Raw genomic sequence first — 21,694 nt, 5'->3', positions numbered from 1 at the left:
TTCTTGTCTGTTTATTACATGTTGTACACAGATAAATGGCAACATGCCATTCAGTTTTAATCTTCCTAGGATTCAGAGGCTAAGGCAGTGACTAGAGAAGAAGGTTAATATATCACAGTTCAGCCTCATACCACGGTTAGACACATTTTACACATCAAGAAGTGGAGGGTTAAAGATGTTTAGGTCCTTGGTCAAAGTCATGCTAGTTAGTAGGTTCTAGGACTGGAGAATGGTCCAAAGTTTGCTGTGTCTCTGAATCCAGAGAATAGCTGGGAAAATTAGAAAGATCTGTCTCATTTGGGAAATGTATCATGTTAAACACATTTTCTCTGAAGGATATTTGTCCCATTAGTAGGATGGATGACAACCACGGCCTACTGGGACAATTATTAAGGTCACTTCAAGGTTGGAGGCGATGCTTCTTTGAGCCAATTTTCTATCAACATGTAGAAATTGTTTTGCTGAAATATGTGTAAAGAGGGTTAAACAAACTCAATAGACAAGAGGCTCATCCCTATAGGTAAGGTACTCAGACTAGACTGTTTCCCTCCGAATGCCTGGGAAGTATCTCTCCACAGAGCCCATTTAAGCAGAAATGACTGCTATTTGCTCTCATTTATAGTTGTCTTTATACATTTCCTCCAAATGTCAGTGTTCATTTCCCCTTAGTTCCTACTAGTCTTTAAAATAATGCTTATAATGTGGATGAAAGTAGACCAAAAGGTCAGTTTGCTGTTTATACCAGTGAATTGCCAGAGCAATTGTCCTCAGATGCAAAACCCCCTGCCTCAACTCTGCCCTGGTTAGTGGTATTCTGGTTCTTCTTGGACCGCTGAGCTCTGCTTTTGTTCTCCGTCACTTCTGCCATGTTCTCCCAAGCTAGCACTTGTCGAATTTGCACACACACAGGCAGTTACAGGGATACGTTAATCCTGCCTCTTGTCCTTTGCTTTTTTTGTTCCCCTCCTACTTGTCCATTACCTGTCCTTGGATGATGTGTGTCACATCCTGCATGGAGCATCCCTGTTTTTTCCTTCTGTTGTGTCACATCCTGTCCAGAACATCCCTCATTCTTTCCTTCTGTTGTGTCACATCCTGTCTGGAACATCCCTAGTTCCTTCCTTTTGTTGCATCACATCCTGTCCAGAGTGTCCCTTATTCCTTCTTTTTACTGGGGCGCCAGAGTTGCGAGATGAGTCACTCCTTGGAGCACTGGCCACACCCAGTTATCGCATGGGTGGCAATGACGTTTGCTGTTGTTGCTGTGATTGTTAGACTGTGTCCTACAAGAGCAAAATCTTACTCCTCTTCTTTGTCTCTGCTGAATTTATGTTCTGCAGTCACACAGAATGATAACCAAAGAAGAATTCTTTAAAGTTTCTAATCTTTGGTTTCTTCATTAGTGAAAAATGGGAGGTGGTAATACCAGCAGTCTGAGATTTAGTTCTTATATAGTACCTGATGCCTAGGGACCACCTAATGCATGTGAGCCTGTATTGCTGTCATTAACACTACACTCATCCTTTGTAGTTGCTGCATTTTCTGTCTTTTAAGCTCAAGGAAGGGGAAGGAGGGATGGGCAGTGGGATGTTGGAGACAAGGGGGAAAGAAACAATGAAGGAAGGGAATGAAGTAGGAGGGACAAGTAAAAATGTAAAAATAAAAAAAGAATCCTTCAGTGGTGAACTGCACTTTGAAGTGGCCAGTTCTAAGCCACTTAACATTTCTTGTAATCTTTCATTGCTGTTATGAAGGTTATATACAATAGTTCTGAGAAAACGTATTTTTTTAAGATTCCTTCATTTTTATTGAAAAGTCAGATTTATAGAGAGAAGGAGAGGCAGAGAGAAGATCTTACATCCGCTCGTTCACTTCCAGGTGGCCACAATGACTGGAGCTGAGCCAAATGGAAGCCAGGAGCCAGGTGCTTCTTTCAGGTCTCCCACGCAGGTGCAGGGTCCCAAGGCTTTGGGTCATCTTCTCTACTGCTTTCCCAGGCCACAAGCAGGGAGCTAGGTGGGAGGTGGGACAGCCGGGATATGAACTGGCACCCATATGGGATCCTGGCGCATGCAACCTGGGGACTTTAGCCATTGGGCTACCGTGCTAGGCCCAACTGTTAAAACATCTTTTAAAGTAAACATACATACATAATAGTTATTCAGGCAAATAGATTTTAAAGTTTCCTGCTAAGAATCTAGGACAATATTTCTGTTAGTAGTGAAGAACAAGCCTGTCTGGCCAGGGCTGACCCCTCTGAGACCCATCTACCAACCCTGTTCTTCGAACCCCACTGAGACCACCCACACAGCCATCTGTACAGCAAATCCATGGTGTTAGGGTTAACATTTAGTTATTCTCTGAGAACTCTTGGTTTATGTAAGACTTAGAAAAACTGTTTTAATTCTGTGGCTTAGAATTTCGTTTTACAACTTGAGCTTGGTTTTTCTCTTTGTACCGTCCTAACCACTCCTATTGTCATGTTGGGATTCTATATTTGCATAATTGACATGTTGAGAAGTTGTGCTTAAACCACACTGAAATCACATTTTAATAACATGGGACCATCTTTTTTCTCAGTAAATTGTTGAGAAGCTAATTCTTGTCAGCCTGAAAATTTGAACATAGAGTTTAAATAAATCAGTGGCACTCCATAGTGGAGCCTCCAGAAAATCCCCAAGGAAGATTACGTTTTTAGTTAAACTGCTTGTCACTTCACTACCTTTAATATCATGTTTTCTTCAGTTCTTTTTGAAAGAATCTATTTGGTATCCTGTCATTCAAAAATTACACAAATTAATCCTTCCAATTAGTGAGAAAATTATTCCATTTGCTCTGTAAGCCTAGGCTGATGTTAAAATTCACTCACTGAGTCACACACACACACACACAAAGGGTGCTGTGAGGCAGCAGGTTTGCTGCCACTGTGACAACGGCATTCCATCTTAGTTGCTCTGCTTCCAGTCCACCTCCCTCTGAATGCACCTGGGAAGGAAGCCCGTGCTGGCTCAACATGTGCAGGACCTAGATGGTGTTCCTGCTTTCTGACTTTAGCTTAGTTACTGTGTACTTTTGGAGAGTGAAGCAGTGAATAGGAGATATCTCTCTCTCTCTCTTTCTCTGTATCGCTATCTTTCACTTTTTCCTGATGCCGTGTCTTTCAAATAAACAAATGAGTCATTTTGAAAAGATATTTGAGCTGCCATTACCCAATAGTTGATAACAAAAACAGAAAGAGAGAAAATATTTCTGGTTGTATCAGTGCAGGTGATAGATAAGCTGATGAGTGGTGTCACTTTGGCAAGAACATCTTAGTAGAATGATTTCAGCCCAAAAGCACAGCAATGCCGCAATCTGCCATATCATATGGCAAGCTCCCATGAGACTACCATAGCAATGCCTTAGCCTGGCTATGCATGCAGGGAGATGGGAAGCATAAAAATCATCGATGCCTGGCTGTTACCCTCAGATATTCTGAGTTAGTTGTCCTGGCATATGGATGGATAGAGCGATGGAATGGATGCACTGGGCGGCCATATCATTGAAAGAATGAGGTGAAGAAGGCTTGGGCTTGTTAAGATGTCTGTACTAAGCATTTGTGTTGTTGACATCTTCTTGGGCCTTCTCTCTCATGTGCAGCAGAGTTTGAAATCTGTTGCTGTATGCAGAACTGAGCATAGCTCAGCAGCCAGCTAACAGTGGTGTGCTGGTGGACCCATCTCTTGTGCAAAATTCCTAGAGAGTCTATCATTGTATGGTGACCATGAGCTGTGACCTTGAATCCTACTTCACAGCTAGCACTTTCACTTCTCTGAGCCTCAGTTTTCTTGTTCATGAAGTGGAATACAGTGGTGCACAAAGCTGCATACTAAGAAGGGCATGTTGGTGCTTAGAGGATGTGCATCCTCAGCAAAGATAGCTGTCTCTGCACTCACAGCAGTAACCTGTTGGTGAACATGCTTGGTTGTATCAGACCCTGCATTACACTCACATGTTTTGTGTAACCGCTTAGAAAATGGAGTACTAAAACCTGCCCCCTGTGTGACCAACCTTGAGCTTCCTGATTATAGCCCCTAGGAAGACCATTCTACACAGAGTATATAATGGTAAGGTTTAATTTTTTTTTTTCAAATTTGACACAGAGAGATGTGTGGCTGACTATCCCCAGGTGCCTCCAACAGCCAGGGTTGGGCTGTGAACTTACTTGGAGTCTTCCACTCCTTCGTAAATAGCCAAGAAAAACAACACAGATCCTCACATAAAGCTGGCCGTGAATATTCACAGCAGCACTAATGAGAGAGGGAAGTTAGAAACAGCACCAGAGTTTATCAGCTGGAGAATGGTTAAGAAAAATAGGGCCCATCTGGACAGCGGAACCAATGAAATGTTGATACATGTCCAATATGGATGAATCTGGAAAATGTTCTGCCATGTGACAGAAGGTAGACAAAGAAGGCAGGTGGAGAGAAAGCAGATTAATGGCTACCAGGTTTGAAAAATGTTCTGGAATTGGATAGAATGCACAACATTGTAACTGTAAGAAGAACCCAAGGAACTGTACACTTTGCATTGGTGATTATTTCATGGTGTGTGAATTTTATCTCAGTAGAAAGTTTTAATTCAAAATGTGATCTAGGCAACAGAACCTTTTTTTTTTTTTGCGTGTGTGTGCACAGAAAAATGATGGAGAATATATCCAATGGGTAAATATGGACAATCCAGGATGGGAGACTGTCAGTCTGTGCTTTCATTCTATGTGCTTGCTTTTAAGTTCACATTTCCCCCCATGGATTATATTTGGCTTATATAATATGATGGAACAAAAAGAGTTGTCAGTTAACAATAAAAGCTACTGAGAGGGTAAACATTTGACAGCATGGCTAAGACACAGCTTGGGATGTCTACATCATGTATCAGGAGTGGTTTACGACAGCCTTGATGGGTCTGGCTAGCTGCTTGTGAATCAGCCATGGCCAGCTTTATGTGAGGATCTGTGTTGTTTCTCGTGGCTCTTTGTGAAGGAATGGTCACTTCATGTGGACTTGGTGAGGAATGGCCAGCCCTGCACAGCTGCTGCACCACCCAGCGTTCTCATCATCCATGTTTGAGAGTCCCAGCTCTTCCACACCCTCATCAGTGTTGGTCATTTTCTTTGGTAATTATAACCTTTCTTTTATGTTACAGTCAACCTACATACATTCTTTTGCATTCTACTTTTCTTCATATTTAATGTGCCAGGGACAATTTTACATGATATTAAGTATAGTTTTCTAATTTTCAGAACTCTATAGCCAGCTGTGACATGTAGACTATCTTGATCAATCTTGAATTTTAGCTGCTAGGTTGCTTCGTTGCTTTGTATGTGTGTATGCCTATGGGAAGTGCAGTGATGATGTTCCTTGAATATGTCTTACTAGATCTCTTTCTGGGTCAAAGCATACAAGTAACTTCTAAAATTGGTACATTATGATGTAAATATCTGTCATTCTTTCATCAGGCACTAGGGAGCACTGTATATAGTTTTTAAGTCTTTCAAATGAGATCTGAGTTATCATTTTTAAAATTGGAATTTATTTTACTATGGTCAAGTGGTAGAAAATGCAAGATTTTTGCTCACAAGTCACTGAATCTCTGTCTTCTACTGCTTGTACATGCAATCTGAGCCTACTGCAGCCAGGGGGAGGCAAAATGATACAAAAAATGGATACAAGTCTTGGGACTTTGTCCTTGAATGAAGGTCGGAGGAGGTGAGGTGGGCAGAGGAGTGAATGAGTCAAAGCAAAACTGGAATGAGAGCCTAGCTGGACTAGCCGCTGGTCACTTCGTTCCAGGTCATGGAGTGTCCTGAGTGGTGATGGCCTCGTCTCCTTGGGTCTGCTCAGATGCGGTGATTCGTTTCTCCTGGCCTTTTTGTGAGTCAGCTCTGCGTTCACATCTGAAGCAGGATGCACCCATCTTTTCTGGTCCACCCTGAATAGATTGACACTGTATTAGTGGAACTAATTCTCAATGATCTTAAAAGCTGGATACAGCCTTTCTGAACCCTGATTCTAAAATAGAGTTCAGTCCCAGGCTGTGAAGCCTCTTTTGACCCACAAGTGTGTTTGATCAAACAAAGCTTTATTCCTACTTTGCTTTAGTGTGGGAAGGTTTTCTGAGTTGAGCGGGGCTTTTCATTCCTTTCGTTTCTGTTGTGCTTGCTGCTCCTCCTAACTGTGTTCCTGGACTGGTAGATTTACTGTGCATTTCCTTCACAGATGCAAGTCTGCTTAGGCCCCAACCTGCCTCCCGGGTCATGTGGGCTGTCAGGTGGTGCTCTGGCTGTAACCATGTTGATCTGACTCCATTCTTGTCTTAAAATGCTGACTTGGACTTCTTATGTTTTAGGCAGATTTTGAATATTTTTATTTTGGTATTATGTATAAATGATGCTATTTTATACTAGAGTTAGGATCACAAAAATGATACATGTCCATAGTAGAGTATTTGGCAAAGCGTGGAAAAGCGATAATTACAAAAATGAAAATTTCCTATTTTGGTTGCCCCTCTGTCAATTTATCCTTACTGTTTTTTTTTTTTTTTTGGAAAGCTTTTACTGCATAGAATTCAAGACACCCATAACATAACAGAGAAAAACATTTAATACATCTTCTCATACCCACTAGTCAGCTTCTATAATTATCAACATATGGTCAGTTTTCTTGAGTCAGCGGCCCCGTCTGTTGCTGTATTCTTTTAAAGTAAATCCAAGACATCATAACTTTTCCTTCATGAATACCCTGGAAAACTTAATACCACACTTCCTGTTTCAGTATATTATCATTTTCCCCCTCCACAAAATGATAAGAATTCTGTAGCAACATATTAAATATTGATGTGTATAAATACATATTTCAGATATTTTTGAAAAATATTCTTTTTTAATAGTACTGTTTTTCCCTCAAGTTTTTATTAAGTTAGTTAAGATAATAAACTGGCAAAATAGAACTGTAAGGGTATGGAAAGTCTGGTGAATAATATTTTAAAGAAAACAATTTTTATGTTTTTCAGCCTAGGGTTTTTTTTTTTTAAAGATTGCCATTCATATGTTGAGAAATAAATTTGACCTGACATGGTGAGATTCTAATAATAGGCTAAAATAATGTTATAAACTAAACCATGTAGCTTCGTGCGACCCATCAGTTGTCCTAAAAAAATAATAATAATGCAGCCTTATTCTTGTGGCAGCCAGTGTGTCTTTCTCCAGTCTTTGTATAAACACAGGAGGTTAGGGCCTGGGGGGTGGAGCAGCTGACCATGCTGGCCTTGCAAAGGGTAGTGAGCCTCACTGGAGGCCAACAGGCTCATTCTAAGGAGCAAGAGACCTGTCTCTGAGCCCAGGATTTTTTTCAAAAATTATTAAAAAATAATTTTTTTTTCTTTACTACATTGACACAGGTCTAAGTAACTATCACCACTCTTAAATTCTAGAACATTTCCATCACTGCAAAAAGAAATCCCGTCGAGACTAACAGTCATTCCCTATCTCCTCTTCCTCTGGCCCTAGGCAACAACTCATCTACTTCCTGTCTCTGCCTATTTGCTTATTCTGAACATTTTATATGAGTAGAATTCTAGACGATGTTGGTGTTTCATATCTAGCTTCTTTCACTTTGCATGGTGTTTCCAAGGTCTGTCCATGTAGCAGCAATTGTTATTACTTCATTTTTATGGTAACTGAAAAATATTTCTGTTCCCTGGATATACTGTGTTTTGTTTTCTGACTTGCCCACTGATGGGCATTTGTGTTCTGGACACTTGTTAGCTACTCTTAACTGGCGCCGCTTTGAATTTTTTCTCGTTGTTCTGCCCTTGGGAAGACATCAGCATACTCAGAAGCTAAAGGCCTTGAAAGGCAGGGTGCCAGGCCCACCAAAATGAGGTCAACACTGAAACCCTCCTGAAGAAGTGTCCACTGAAAACACGCATCTCCTAGGGACAAGTTTATAAATTTGCAGTCAGCCACAGCTGACAGAGGACCAAAGAGGAGATGTTTAAGTCATCCTTTGTTTGTTTGCTGCTGTAGGAAGTGACAAGCTGAACTTAGGTTTTGTTTTTTTGTAAGGCATTTTGCTTATTTGACCTCTTATGGCCTAGGAAATAATTCTGACCAATTGGTACTGCTCCCTATGGCACTGAAATTCTGTGACTTTACAGCTGGTGACAAGGGGACCACACCAGTAGCACATGTGAATTAATTCTCAACTCCGGGGCCATGTGCTCTTCTCTGCAAGGTTGTATTTCTTCATTAGCTATTCCCAGGGCCCAGGGAGTCCCAGAAGATGTCAGAGTACATTAATTTTTATCATAACATGGAATCTTTCAGGTCTGAGTGGCAGCACACAGCTGTCAGGGGCTTTCTGAACTCTATTACAGCTCCATCTATCTCTAGGCAAAACAGAGGAAAGAGTCATCATTGGCAAGGGAAATGTACAAAATGCATGAGGTGTTTTATTGTTTGAATGACTTGGCCATGTATTTAAGCACATTCCCCTGACAATTTCTTTCCTAATGTCCACACAAATTCACCTCTGCCACCCTATATTATAACTCTCTCCCTGCATTGCAACTGCATGAAGTATGTTTTCAATAAGCTCTCTTTGCATGATGGTAATGAAATCATCATCTGGTACTTACAACTATTCCATAAATATCTAAAACTTGGATGTTTCCTTCCTAGGAATTTTCAGTGGAATTTATGCATCCATGGTATTGCTGAAGTTCATAAATAATGGCTTAAAATGCCTAATATTGCCTTATGTCCACAAAATATAACTTTAATTTGAAAGAAGGTTAATGTATTTCCAGGAAGACCTCACTTTTCAACTGAGAAAAATACTGAGAGGAACAAAGCTTGCTTAGGAAGAGAGAAGGGCCAAGTCCTATTTTAATGGAAGCCCCATCAACCATGTTCCTCATCTCCTGTTCACTAGAGCCTATTGTAGGAGAGTCCCTCCAACAAGAACATCCTTGGGGTACAAGCCAGCTGCACAGTAACGAAATACTCAAGGTAGGCTACGTAGGAAAAGCAAGAGATATATGGGACTCGGTTTTGGAGGTTCAACAGCATGGTTCAGACATCAGCTTGGTTGTGAGATGGGCCCTCTTTACTGTGATATATCATGGGAAGGACCGTGGTGAGACCATGCATGGGAGTCAGTGATCACATCTCAACGTGGAAAGCTAGCCATGAGGTGAACAGAACCCAGGCTTTTGTTGTAGTCGTATCGTGAGAATGACCGGGGCCTGGGGAATGTCATAGGAAAGCTGCATTCATCCCTTCTGAAGACAAGGCTTCACCCATAAAGGTGCCCTGCCTCAAGATTGCCCTATTGAGGACCATAGTCAAGACAGGGACTTGTGGGGAAAAAGCCACATCCAAACACAGCAGTTGGTCTAAGGTCAATTTCTATGAGTACATAAGTATATGCTGCTTGTAGGCTTATCCAAGTGATTCGTTGCTGGCTGTAGCCCTCCACTCAGGTGTCCTAGTCCTTTCTGAGTTCTTAATAATAGGTATGTTTTGTAAGCCAAAGGACTCCTCATTTAATGGTTCCCACTGTGTGGCAGTCTAATTGCATGAGCTCTGTGGCAGTGGAACAATCTCCCAAAGCTTACATGTGACTGTTTACGTACAAGCTGGAAGCAGCCATGCACACCGGTAAGTTCTTTTACCTTAGCACATGCTTATGATTTAAAATCCCATGTCAGAAGAGCACCCATGTTTAACGGGTGTCTTTGCAAGGAACCAGGCCGAGAAATACAGAACAGTTAGCATCCAAATCACTTACAGAACTAAATACAAGTTAGGTCCTTAAGTTAGACAAATGGCATCTAAGTGACTGTTTTGGATAATGCTGAAAGAGAGAGGGATTCTGTGGGGTAATGGAAAAAAACTGGCTGTTAATGCTATGGTTTAAAAAAAAAAGGTATACAAAAAGGAGGTTAATACACATAAGTAAAGGTAGAGGTTCCCTAAGCAGTATCTTATTTAATTCTGAAGGATTCAGTAATTCAACAGACTTCTTATTTATTTTTCGAAGATTTATGTATTTTTATTTGGAACACATACTTTACAGAAGAGAAGGAGAGAAAGAGGTCTTTCATCCACTGACCCAGTTCCTGAGTGGCCACAATGGCTGAAGCTAAGCTGATTTGAAAACAGGAGATCTTCCTAGGTCTTTCATGTGGGTGCAGGGGTCCCACATCTTGCTTCTTTGCCAGGCACATTAGCAGGGAACTGGATCAGCAGTAGAACAGCCAGGGCACAAACCAGCGCACGTATTGAACACTCACACTGTGGATAGAGGATTAGCTTGCTGCACCACCGTACTGACTCCATCATTTGTTTAATGGTCACCAGCTCACTCTCCAAATGCCCATAATAGCTATTGGCTGAAGGCAAATCTAAGAACCAGGAGGCGGTGCAGATCTCCCCCATGGCGAGCAGGGACCCAGTGTATTGAGTCGTCACTGCTGCCTCCCCAGGTTTGCATCAGCAAGAAGCCCAAGTCAGGAGTTAAAGCTGAATATTCAACCCACGCCACTCCACTAGGGAATGTGGCCTTTCCAAACAGTGTCTTAAACACTGTGCCAAAGATCCCTTAAGAGACTTGCATTGTGTATAAGGCACAATCCTGCCTTTGGCAGTTGCAGGGCTTGTCCTTCCGGGATTTATTGCTGTATCTTACTCCATTTGCGGGTGCTCAGAAAACTGAGGGTCACGGACAGATGACCAGTTTCGTGGTTTCAAATAATGCTAGCCGCAGGTTGCTCTAGCCACAGTTTCATTTCTGCTTCTGTTTATGTGAGCATTATTTGCCAACTCTGGGTTGGTGTGTGGAGTTTACTAAATCCACTTAAATCTCCCAAGACTTCGCTGGGACAAGAGTATAATTCATGTGTCATATGAACATGTGGAAGTTTGCTAAGCAAGATGGGCTACTTTGTAACTAATCCTTAGGATGTGTGTTCAGGTTCTGTTAGGTGATAAGTGTGACAAAGGGTGGGTACTTACAGTTTTTCTCCCTCCTCCCTATGTTACACTTCTCTTGATTTTCCCTTTTATTAAATATTCTCAGTAGGCGAAAACACAGGACAGTAAAGTAGTAAATTGAGGAAAAAATGGAGACAATGGAGCTGCAAGGCCAAGGCATCAGATACGTGTCTCGGCGTGCCGGTTGGACTAAGTGCTGTTGGTGGCACAACTATAAATTCATGCGTTTATCCTAGAAAACCTCTCTTGGAGTCCTGTTTTTTATTCCCTCCTATTTCAAATCAGTGAAGTTGAGACATTGGAGCTACAGATGATGTGATGAGAAAATCCAATCAGGATAATGGACATGAGACAAAAATGTAAGGAAATGACAAAAACAAGCGTGTTTCCATTTTCTGTTAAGTATACGTCCTGATGCTGTGGAATTCACTATAAGAACTTGTAAATGGTGCATGGAATGGAAGATTCCTGTGTCTCCAGGTATACAACTAGTGCTGTGTGCTCTACTCCTGGTGGCTGCTTTGGACTATTTTCTATTCCAAATGAAATTAAAAAAAAAAAATCAAGTGTGACTAGATTAGATTGATAGCAAAAACCACTCCTAGTTAATTGTTATTTTGACACTTAATGGTGTCCCTCAAATCCTGGACATTTAAAATGTGAACATACAATGAGTGACCTTGACCATCCAAGTCAATACTTTATGTGTCACTATTTCTCTTTTTTCAGCCTCCTTTTTTTTCTTTTGTATTTATTCAGGATGTTATCTGTCAGAGATATTATTAATAAGGGCATGGAAACCGTATCTTTGTATGTTATAAATGTAGATGACAATTGAGTATGCATTAATATTTCTTAAGTGCTGATGAATTCCACAGTTCCCCAAGGTTGAAGAAACAGGCCTCTTAGACAAAAGAACAGACCTCTTTCAGGCTTTCTTTCTCAAGGATTTATTTTGTTTAAAAGTCGAGCTACATAGGGAGGGACAGAGAGAGAGAGAGAGCAAACTGTAATCTCCACTAGTTCATTCTCCAGGTGGCTGCCAGAAGCTGGGTACTCGAGCCAGGTCCCCCATGTACTTGGCATGGGCACAGTCACTTGGGCCATCCTCTGCTGCTTTCCCAGGGAGCTGGCTCAGAAAGGCAGGAGCCAGGATGTGAGCCTGTGTCCATGTAGGATGCCTGTATCATAGGTTGTGACTTAATCTGTTGTCCCTTAGTGTCATTTCTGTCCAGGGCCATTGCCAGGCATCTTAGGTTTTTCCTGAATTTCGTATTAAATTAAGTGGCTATGATCATTTCACAGAGGACACAGCTGTGGCGTAGCGGGCGTACTAACTTACCTGAGGTCCACGTAGCCTGGAGAGGCCCAGCTGATTACAGTGTGAGTTTTACCTGCCGTGTGACTTCCCCACTGGGACCTGCTGGAAATACACAAAGAAAAATTATCCTCTTATGAAAGCAATATGATACAAAAAACTAGCCTTCTTTTAAGGATCAATTCCTCATTCACTCTTTTAATAAAATGACTAAGTTTTTGTGGATATCTCATATAAAAGATGATTGTTCATGTGTTCATTCTTTCTAAAAGACATGCTTGGTATCATGAATGCAACTTTCTTGGGATTAGCCAAGTAACCAAGTTATGTCTTTTTTTTTTTTTTTGCAAAGTCCATTCATCATGGATGTTTAATGCTGCCAGTTTTTAAAACATCATTCTCCACAAAGAGTATCTATGATATTATATACCTGAGAGGCCAGTTCCATAATTTTTTCCACTATACTGTAATTTTAAATATCTTTGTTGGCTTTCTGTGTGCCACTGAACTCATCTTCAATCCTGTCAGTGGTATGCAGGCTGCTCTGTGGACAGCTGTAGCCTGGTGCATTGCTGAAGGATGGAGAACCTTGAATGACCTTGAGAGAACTGGAAAAAAGAATTCATTTGACCAATTGTGACCAGTTGGGTCCAAAGTGAACTAGCCCCAGGTATTTAAGCCACTGGGCATTCTGTGGGGTTTTATTCTCTTTCTTTGCTTTGTTGATCTGGTAAGACTGTAAAAGAGCTTCTTCTGAGACTCTGGGTCCTTGGGCCCTTTTTATTGGCTTTAAGGTATTTCCAAATGGTATGAATTCTTGTAGCTTATTACAGGAGCACCACAGATGGTATGACATTCTGTTTTAAGGAAGAATTAGAAAGTATTTCGCTTTATATAGCATACCACTTAGCTCATATTTCTGGCTGTGTCTGAAATGGAATCCCCAGAAGCCGCAATTGTTTTAACATTCTGAAGAATGTTTATTTAACCTGAAAAATCCTGTCTCATTTTGTGGGAGCAGGTTAACAATTTCATTTACGAATCTTTACTATAACTCAATCCCATGGTAGTACCTACTGCAGTTCTTAGACTCCTTTACTTTTTTTTTTTCTTAAGAATTGTTGTTACCGTGTGTTGAAACTGGAGCATATGGGTCTTGAACTGGGGCCCACAGGGGATGCTGACCTATCACACAGAGGTCTAGCATGCTGCTCCACAATAATGGCTTCTTTAGTGTGTGTGTGTGTGTGTGTGTGTGTGTGTGTGTGTATTTATTTATAATTGGAAAGAAGGAGAGGAAGATCTTCCATGTGATGATTCACTCCTCAAGCGGTCGCAAAGGCCAGAGCTGAGTTAATTTGAAGTCAGGAGCCAGGAACTTCTTCCAGATCTTCCACGTGAGTGCAGGGTCCCAAGGCCTTTGGCCTATTGTCGACTGCTTTCCAGGCCACAAGCAGGGAGCTGCATGGGAAGCAGGGCTGCCAGGATTAGAACCTGCACCTCTGTGGTATCCCAGCACGTGCAAGAATAGGACTTTAGCTGCTAGGCTACTACTGCGCTGGGTCACTATTTCTTATATTTCAAATTTTATGTCTGAATCTTGGGTTTCTTGAATTGTAATGGACTGATATTGTGCCCAAGGCAAATATGAACATATCTTTACTGGTCTACTAGAATAAAATCAACTTTCTGCCTTTTTCCAATGTTATTTTTTAGGCAGTAATAATGTTGCAAAGCATTGTTGTGTAATGACGTGTGGACCAAATATCATAGGAAAAGTAGCATTGATTCAAATGTGTTCATTCAGACCTTCTAAAGGCTTTAATTCTTACTGAATGCCAGGCCTGGATGAATAGTCTTCCCTCTTTGTAGACATTGCTTTCCGCTGGCAGGGATAAAGTTTGCACATGCACGTTGTGTAGGTAATAGAAAGTGTGATACGGGGATAGACGTGTCCCCGACAGAAGTGAAGGCCGAGCGTGTCAGGAGATGCTACGTGTCAGCAGTTGACGTTCGGTTTAGACACACTTGGGCTCTACTGGAATTGGGTTGTTACCCGTCACTGCCAACAGAAGGCCGGACACAGAAGAGTCGTCAGGATTGAGAATCACAATGAAAGCTTGCCTGAGATACTTCTTTGTTCCTGACCTTATGTAGCTTTATGCCTTGATGGAAACTTGGGAAACAGCTGGATCTCCTGTCCCAAGCAGGTTTCTGTTGGAAACAGAGCCAGAGAGAACACGCAGGCCTCTCTCTAATGGAGTCCTCAGTTTATACAAGGTGGGCAGTCTTCTGCCCTCAGTCACCCTTCACATTGCAGAATCCACCAGGGAAGAAAAAAATTAGTCCTTTAAAGAGCTGGACTAACAACTGTATCAACTGTGGACTTGAGAGGATGCTATTTTTATTTCCATTTTGTCTTCATAGTTTGAACTTTCCTTTTGATATTCTGTAAAGATTCATCTCAAAACCTTTTGAATTGCAAGCCTTTTAGTCAAAACTGAGCAAAATGTGCCATTTGAATAATAAAAACCTCATTAAAGTGGAGCAAAAGGGTTTTTTTTTCTTTTGTACAAGCCAATTAGATGTCTTTACAATTAAAAAAAAAAAGCAAAATGCTTTATAGTTTCCTATTCCAGAAGCCTGTTTTTAATTAATAGAGGTGACAGGTTTTAGGTATAGGGTACATATTTTGCCTCTGGTGTTGTGCAATTAACATTAATGAAGTGTATTAAAATCTGGTGAGAGAGGAAGGGCTTTTCCTGGGTCTCTATGGGTTCAGGCCTTTAGGCTGAGGTCTTTGGTACCAAGTTGCTTTATTTGATGTGGTTTTCACTTCCCTGGGAAAGTGCAAAGCAAGAGCAATGCTAACTAAAGGGGAATTGCTACTGAGAGGCATGATGTCAAAATTCCCCTGAAAGTCAGAAATCGGCCTTGAAGGATTTAATGTCTTCTTCTGGATGAAAGGGGAGGGTATGGAGGCAAAGGAAAATACAAACAATTATTTATCCTGGCAGGGTGCCAGGATATAGAAGTCAGACTCTTGACTCTTGCACGTTCTTGGCACTTCCGGTTTACTATCAAAGCAGGCTCACCAAGGTTGGTGTCCTGGCCATGGAGCAAACAGTGAACAAGCGAGTCAACACTGGTGGCTGCCATTGCATGTGCTTATGTAAGAGAGAAGGTATTATGAGGTGACCTTGAAGCCAGATGCCCTTTAACTTCAAAAGGCTTTGTTTTGATCCTTGTGTTTGCTAATGTATTTACTTTGGCTGTTTCTGACGCTCAAACCTTCAGAAATTTTTGCTTCTAGTCTCTTGTCTTCCCCTCTTTAAAATGACAAATATGGGTTTTGCTGTTTTCGGTTAGTTTCATCTCTTCAAAACACTTTCTTCTGATTAAATCATTCAGTGGCTCATAGATCATACAGTAGCATCATTTTCTTCAAGAAGGTTCTTGATTTTCATTTCTTTAGCTACATGTTAGTCATTTAGTAGCAAGTTATTTAACTTCATGGTGTTGTTAATTACTTTTTTCTCCCTGATGTTGATTTTGTTTTGTGGCTTTTCATTTAAGGGGGATGTATAGTAGCTGTGTAATGGAGACTATCATATCTAGTAATATGTTATTTAACTTCATGGCATTGTAAATTTCTATTTTTCTTCCTATTGTCAACTTTATACTGTGATTTTTCATTTAAGGGGATTTACAGTAGCTGTGAAATAGAGACTAACATCCAGATGTGAGGATACAATGTAGTATGTATTCTACTTCCAGAATCAGATGGACTTACAATGAAACTGTTTACTATAGCTTGACAATAGGATGCTGGACTCTCTGCCATTGCCCATGCCCGCAATGGTGGACATATGACTGTGTATGAAGAACTATATTTTAGTAATGATATAGAGAAACCAGGTGGTGGGAGGGGGGGAGTTGGGGCTGGAATAAGGGAAATTTCAGGAGCTGAAACTGTATGGAACTGTATCATAAAATGATAATAATAATTAAAAATTAAAAAAATAAAATGACAAATAAATTAAGGTTCTTAAGGAGATTAAATGAGATAGACACAAACATATTAACAAGTGATTAAACCATAGTTAAGACATGAAAAAAGGAGAAAAAAAGACAATGAAACAAATATCTGAGAAGCCATCTAAAAGGAAATCAAACATAATCTTGCTCTTTTATCATCTGTCTCTTCCCGCTCCCCCCAAGTGGTCCTCTCTTAATATAAACATTGGATTCATTCAGTTACAAATTAATAGAGTCTGCTCTGATTTTAAGGAGGATATGGTTACTGTTAATGGTAGACTAGTTACCTCACAGCATGTGTGCTAACCTTTTTAGAAAGTAACTGGGCCACTGGGAAGCTATTATTGACAACTGTGCAGGACACCATCCATGGCAAATAGATGATCATACAAGCATAGTATTTTTCTATGATTATTAATTTCAGGGCTCTGTGCTTTGCTCTTCAGTCTTCTTCACTGTATCTACAGTTTTTACCCCTTTTAGTGAGTTCAGCTAGGCTACAGGGTAAAAACTAACAAATGATTTCAGTTGGGTTGCAGCATCAAAAAAAGCAAAGAGCAAATACAGTAAGTTTCTTTGTGTTGGTGAAAGATAAGCCAAATTTGAAACAAAGAACTCAATTCTGTTTGAAGTATCATAAGTAAAAATAAAATACTCATGCGTTAATGTCACGATAGTTATAAAAAAACTTATACTTGAGAACATTAAAATGTTATCAAAAAAATGAAGATCTACATGATATTAAAGACATCCCATGTTCATGGATCAGTGAATAAAATGTCAGTATTCTTGAACAAATTTAAGGTATTTGCTTTAAAATTTCCTGTTGGATGTTTTGGCAAGAGTTGGAAAATTGATTTTGAACTTTGTAAATGGAAAGAAATGGAGAAAGCAGTAACAAACTTGAAAAAGAACAAAGTTGGAAGACCCTCATTTCTCATTTTCAAAATGTACTAAAGAGCTACAGAAATAGAAAGCATGTACTGCTGGCACAAGTCTGGAGAAAAAGATAAGAGAGTAGAATTGAGATTTCAGGATTATCCCCTTCGTTTGTGGTGAGTAGGAAAGAATGATTTTCAATGGATAATTCTAGAACAAATGAATATCCACAGGCAAAACAATGAATAACATGTATTGCCTGTACTATACATAAAATTAGTTGATTGTGGTTTTTAGACCGAAGAAGCAAATGCTGAAGTTTTAAGATAAACACAAGACCAGGATATTGCGATGTTGAATTATTAAATGATTTCTCAAAAAAAAGGCCCAGTGAATAAGTAACGGAAAAAAAGAAATTAGAGTTCATTAAAATGAAAGGCTTTATGACATAAATGATACTGATAAGAAAGTGAAAAAGCAAGCTGTTGAAGGGGAATAATATTTGAAAATTGCATATTAAGTAAATAATTTATACCTAGAATATATGAAGAACAGTTACAGTTCAACAATGAAGAAACAGCTTAGTTAAAATAAAGGGTACAGGACCTAAAAACACATTTCTTTAAAGAAGATGTTGGAATTGCCAACAAGCACATACTTAAAGAGATGTTCAGCATCCACGACTTGAGGAAATTATAAAAACCACACTAAGATGCCATTTCTGTCTGTACCAGCAATGTCGGGGCACACTTAAATAACAGACTGATGGAATCATGACTCCTTAGGAAGGACTATACTATTGTAGCAATATGGGGAAAATCTGTCCGGGGTGGGAGTTTGGGAGGTAATCCCAGTCTCAATGAAATTATATCATAAAATTGAAACATTCAAAATAAAAATTTAACAACAAAAAACGAGAAAGCAAAGTCCTCCTACACAAGTGATGGGACTGTAACATGGTGCACCACATAGGAAAGAAGTCTGGTGGCTTCTCAGAGCTACCCTGTGATCCAGTAGTTCCATTCCTGGATATTGATGGTTGCCATGATGACTGGAGGAGAGCGGAGCCTGCTTCGAGCCTGGTGTGTCCCTCTAAGCTCATGCTGGGACCTGGAAGGATGGTGGAATTCTGGCATGCCCCTCAGGCAACAGGGTCACAGCTGCACCAATGACAAACACAAGCCACAGCAGTAGGACCCATCTTGGAATGCCTGCATCCATGTCTCAATGTTCAGGTTCAAGTCTCAGCTCCACTTCCCATCTAGTCCAATCCCATTTTCTGCTGATGCTCCCTCTGAAAGGCAGCTGATGGTGGCTCAAGTCCTTGGGACACCGTCACACTGTGAGAGACCTAGAATGGCTTCCAGTTTTGACCTGGTCGATCCCTGACTGTTCCAGGCATTTGGGAAATGAATCAGCAGATGGAATATCCATCTCTTTGTCCTTGCTTCCCTCCTCTGTCTCTAGTTATACCTTAAGTGAAGTTAAAATGAAAAATAAATAAATCCAGTTGTCTCATATACCCTTGTCTAAATTTTTTTGTTTTTTCCTTATTAAATACACACACACATACATACATATATAAATTTTTCTGAGAGCCAAGGGTATGAATAATACAAAATATAATTCTTGCCATTTCAATGCAATTGAAATACTTTGGTAACTTCTGACTTAAACATTGTTTGTTTGTCCATTCTTCTGTTGTTGAGCCTTAGGTTACTCCTAGTTCATATGTAATTTAATAATCTTCATTTATGTGTAATTATTCATTTTACTGCATAAATTTTGATAAGCATTTCGAATATCTTTCTTAGGTAATGAGTTTCTAAACTTAGTTTTCTAAGGCTGCCATAATAAATGACCACAAATCGAGTGGCTCAAAACATTGAGTTTCCTGAAGTGAAGATTCTGAAATCCTAATTTCTATGGGGTGGGTTCTTCCAAAGGCTGTGCCAGAGAATTCTCCCATTCCACACCTTCCTCCCAGCCTCTGCTGTCTGTGTGCCGTGCATTTTGTTTTAGTCTGTTTTCTGTTACTCTGGTGAAATAGCCCGGGCTGTGTGTTTCATAATGAAAAGAGGTTCACAGGCATGCGCTAGCTTCTGCTGTGCTCTAGTGAGGGTCTCCTGAGACATGGTGTGTTACATCCGACAGTGGGAACAGGTACAACTGCATGGCCAGACAGGCTTCCAGAGAGCAGTTCAGAAATCACATTTGCTGTTTAATAACAAGCTGCTCTCTTGGGAATGAATTCATTCTGGGAGACCAGCCTTAATCCTCTCTGAGGGCAGCATCCACATTGAGTTAATTACCCAACACTAAGCATGAATTTATAAAGATTCCACCATTTCTTTTACTGCTACACAGGGCCCAGCATCCATATATGAACCCAGAATACAGCACGCATGTACTAATCTCTGCACCCACTTAAATCCTCTGCTCTTGAGTATCTTCTTCTTCTTTTTTTAAATTTTTTTTCTTCTGAATAATATTTGAAGGATTTAGGGTCTGTCTTAGTGCAGGAGAATCTTGTGTAGAAATTGTGAGCTTAATTGTAATTGTGAAGAGCGTTTTCCTGAGTAAGGTCACTTCCTGGGTCTAGTTTGGATGTATCTTTGGGAGTCTACCATTCATCTTGCCACAAAAGGCAGTTGCCTGTGAAGTGGGTGAGAGGTAGCTGAAGCATTGCCTAAATTCTTGTAATGCTTTTATTTTTTTTTTATTTATTGCGTTGCAGTTTTCCTGATTATATAAACATACATGTTAGTTATGGAGAAGAATGAAGAGAATGCATATCTGCTCAGACAGAACATGGCTCAGTTGTGTTTGCATCCTGCTTGTCCCTGGGGATAACTACTCTTCATCTATTGTGTGCCCTTTGTTGCTATTCTCTCTCTGTGTGATCACATCGTGTTGTGTATTCTGTTCTGTGATGCATTTCGCAGGGTCAGTGGATTTGTGTGTGTGTGTTGTCATTTTAACCACAACCTGATTTTCTGCCACATGAATATGTTGTACTCACTTAATGATTTCCATTTGGTATATTTAGTTCATTTCTAATGTAGTGTTTTTATGTTGCAATTGCAAACAATGTGAATAGCCTTGAATTTATCTCATTGTATAGTTCTTATTAATGTATGTTAGTATTATGAATTCCCACAGCTACAATTTCTTTATGAGGATTTAGGATTTCGATCCACATGAAAGGCTTACTCTGTTTTGAAAATGAGTTTCTATAGAAGAGGCCTGAATACTATAACATACCTCCACTCACTTATTCCTAGGCTCATTTCTAAACTGAAGATTTAATCTGATCTCTAAAAGGAATATTTTCAAATAATAAATGTTTGTCTCTTTAGAAAACCCATGTTTCTGGCCTGACATTGTGGCATGATGGGTATAACTATCATGCCAGGTACTGGCTTACCTCATGGGCACAAGTTTGTGTCCCGGTTGCTCTAATTCTGATCCAGATGCCTGCTAATGTTTAGGAAAGGCAGTAGTAGATGGGCCAAGTGTTTGGGGGTCCCAGTCATTCAGGAGACCTGACTTTGACCTAGCCATGTTTCTCACTCAAAATGAATCTTTTAAAAAAGAAAATAAACCATCTGGGCTTTAATGTATTTACCAAGTGCCTACTATGTACTGGGTTCTTTGTTGACATTGTTACAGCGAAGTTTAAGCCTTGTTCCTCACATCTTCTTTAAGGGCTATTTTGATTTGTATGTTCAAAAAAAAAAAAAAAACTTGACAATTGGATAAATAGGAAGCATAATAAATTAGGTGGTGGAACCTGGCTTCTAGCCAGGGTGCCAAAATTATTCACATTTGCCAGTGCTATGTTGAGTTGGTGCTGAAAGTCCCAAGTTCTGGAAGACCTATAGCCCTCGCACATCCAGACATCTGCTCACTGGATGCCTTGTGACATTGTAGATATCCCGTTTCCAGCTGATTGGAATGTTGAAGGCACAAATATTCCTGCAGAAGCATGGGATCATCTTTGTCTCAGGAGTGTTGGTGTCCACATATTATTAACTGTTTCATTTTTCAGGCCTCTGCATGTGCTTGTGTGCAATGCAGCAGCTTTCGCTCTACCCTGGGGCCTCACAAAGGATGGCCTGGAGACCACCTTCCAGGTCAATCACCTGGGACACTTCTACCTTGTCCAGCTCCTCCAAGATGTTTTGTGCCATTCTGCCCCCGCCCGTGTGGTTGTGGTCTCCTCTGAGTCCCATCGGTGAGTTTGAATTTGATGGTGTTTTTTTTTTTCTTTCCACTCGTCCCCTGTTCTTGCAAGAGCCAATATTCCCCCAAGACCATTTTTTCTGAAAATAATTCTGATTGTGTGTCAACAACCCTGTTTACTTAATTTTTCTACATTGAATGTGAGTGTGTGTGTGATTGTGGGGAATTGTTTGAGGGGA

General features: G+C 40.3%; 1 protein-coding gene across 1 annotated transcript in view; it reads left to right on the top strand.

Annotated features, from left to right (window-relative positions):
• The window catches only part of WWOX (WW domain containing oxidoreductase), an 870,330-nt gene that overhangs the window by 243,529 nt on the left and 605,107 nt on the right, over positions 1-21,694 (top strand). Inside the window, exon 7 of the mRNA XM_040982331.1 lies at positions 21,322-21,507. Within this exon, the coding sequence (XP_040838265.1) occupies positions 21,322-21,507 (186 nt within the window). The remainder of the gene's footprint in view (positions 1-21,321; positions 21,508-21,694) is intronic.

The sequence above is a fragment of the Ochotona curzoniae genome, unplaced genomic scaffold, assembly GCF_017591425.1.
Source record: "Ochotona curzoniae isolate NIBS_2020 unplaced genomic scaffold, NIBS_Ocur_1.0 contig_3622, whole genome shotgun sequence".
NCBI classification, from domain to species: Eukaryota; Metazoa; Chordata; class Mammalia; order Lagomorpha; family Ochotonidae; genus Ochotona; species Ochotona curzoniae.
Note: the sequence above shows the minus strand (reverse complement) of the source record. Positions and strands in the feature narration are given on the sequence as shown.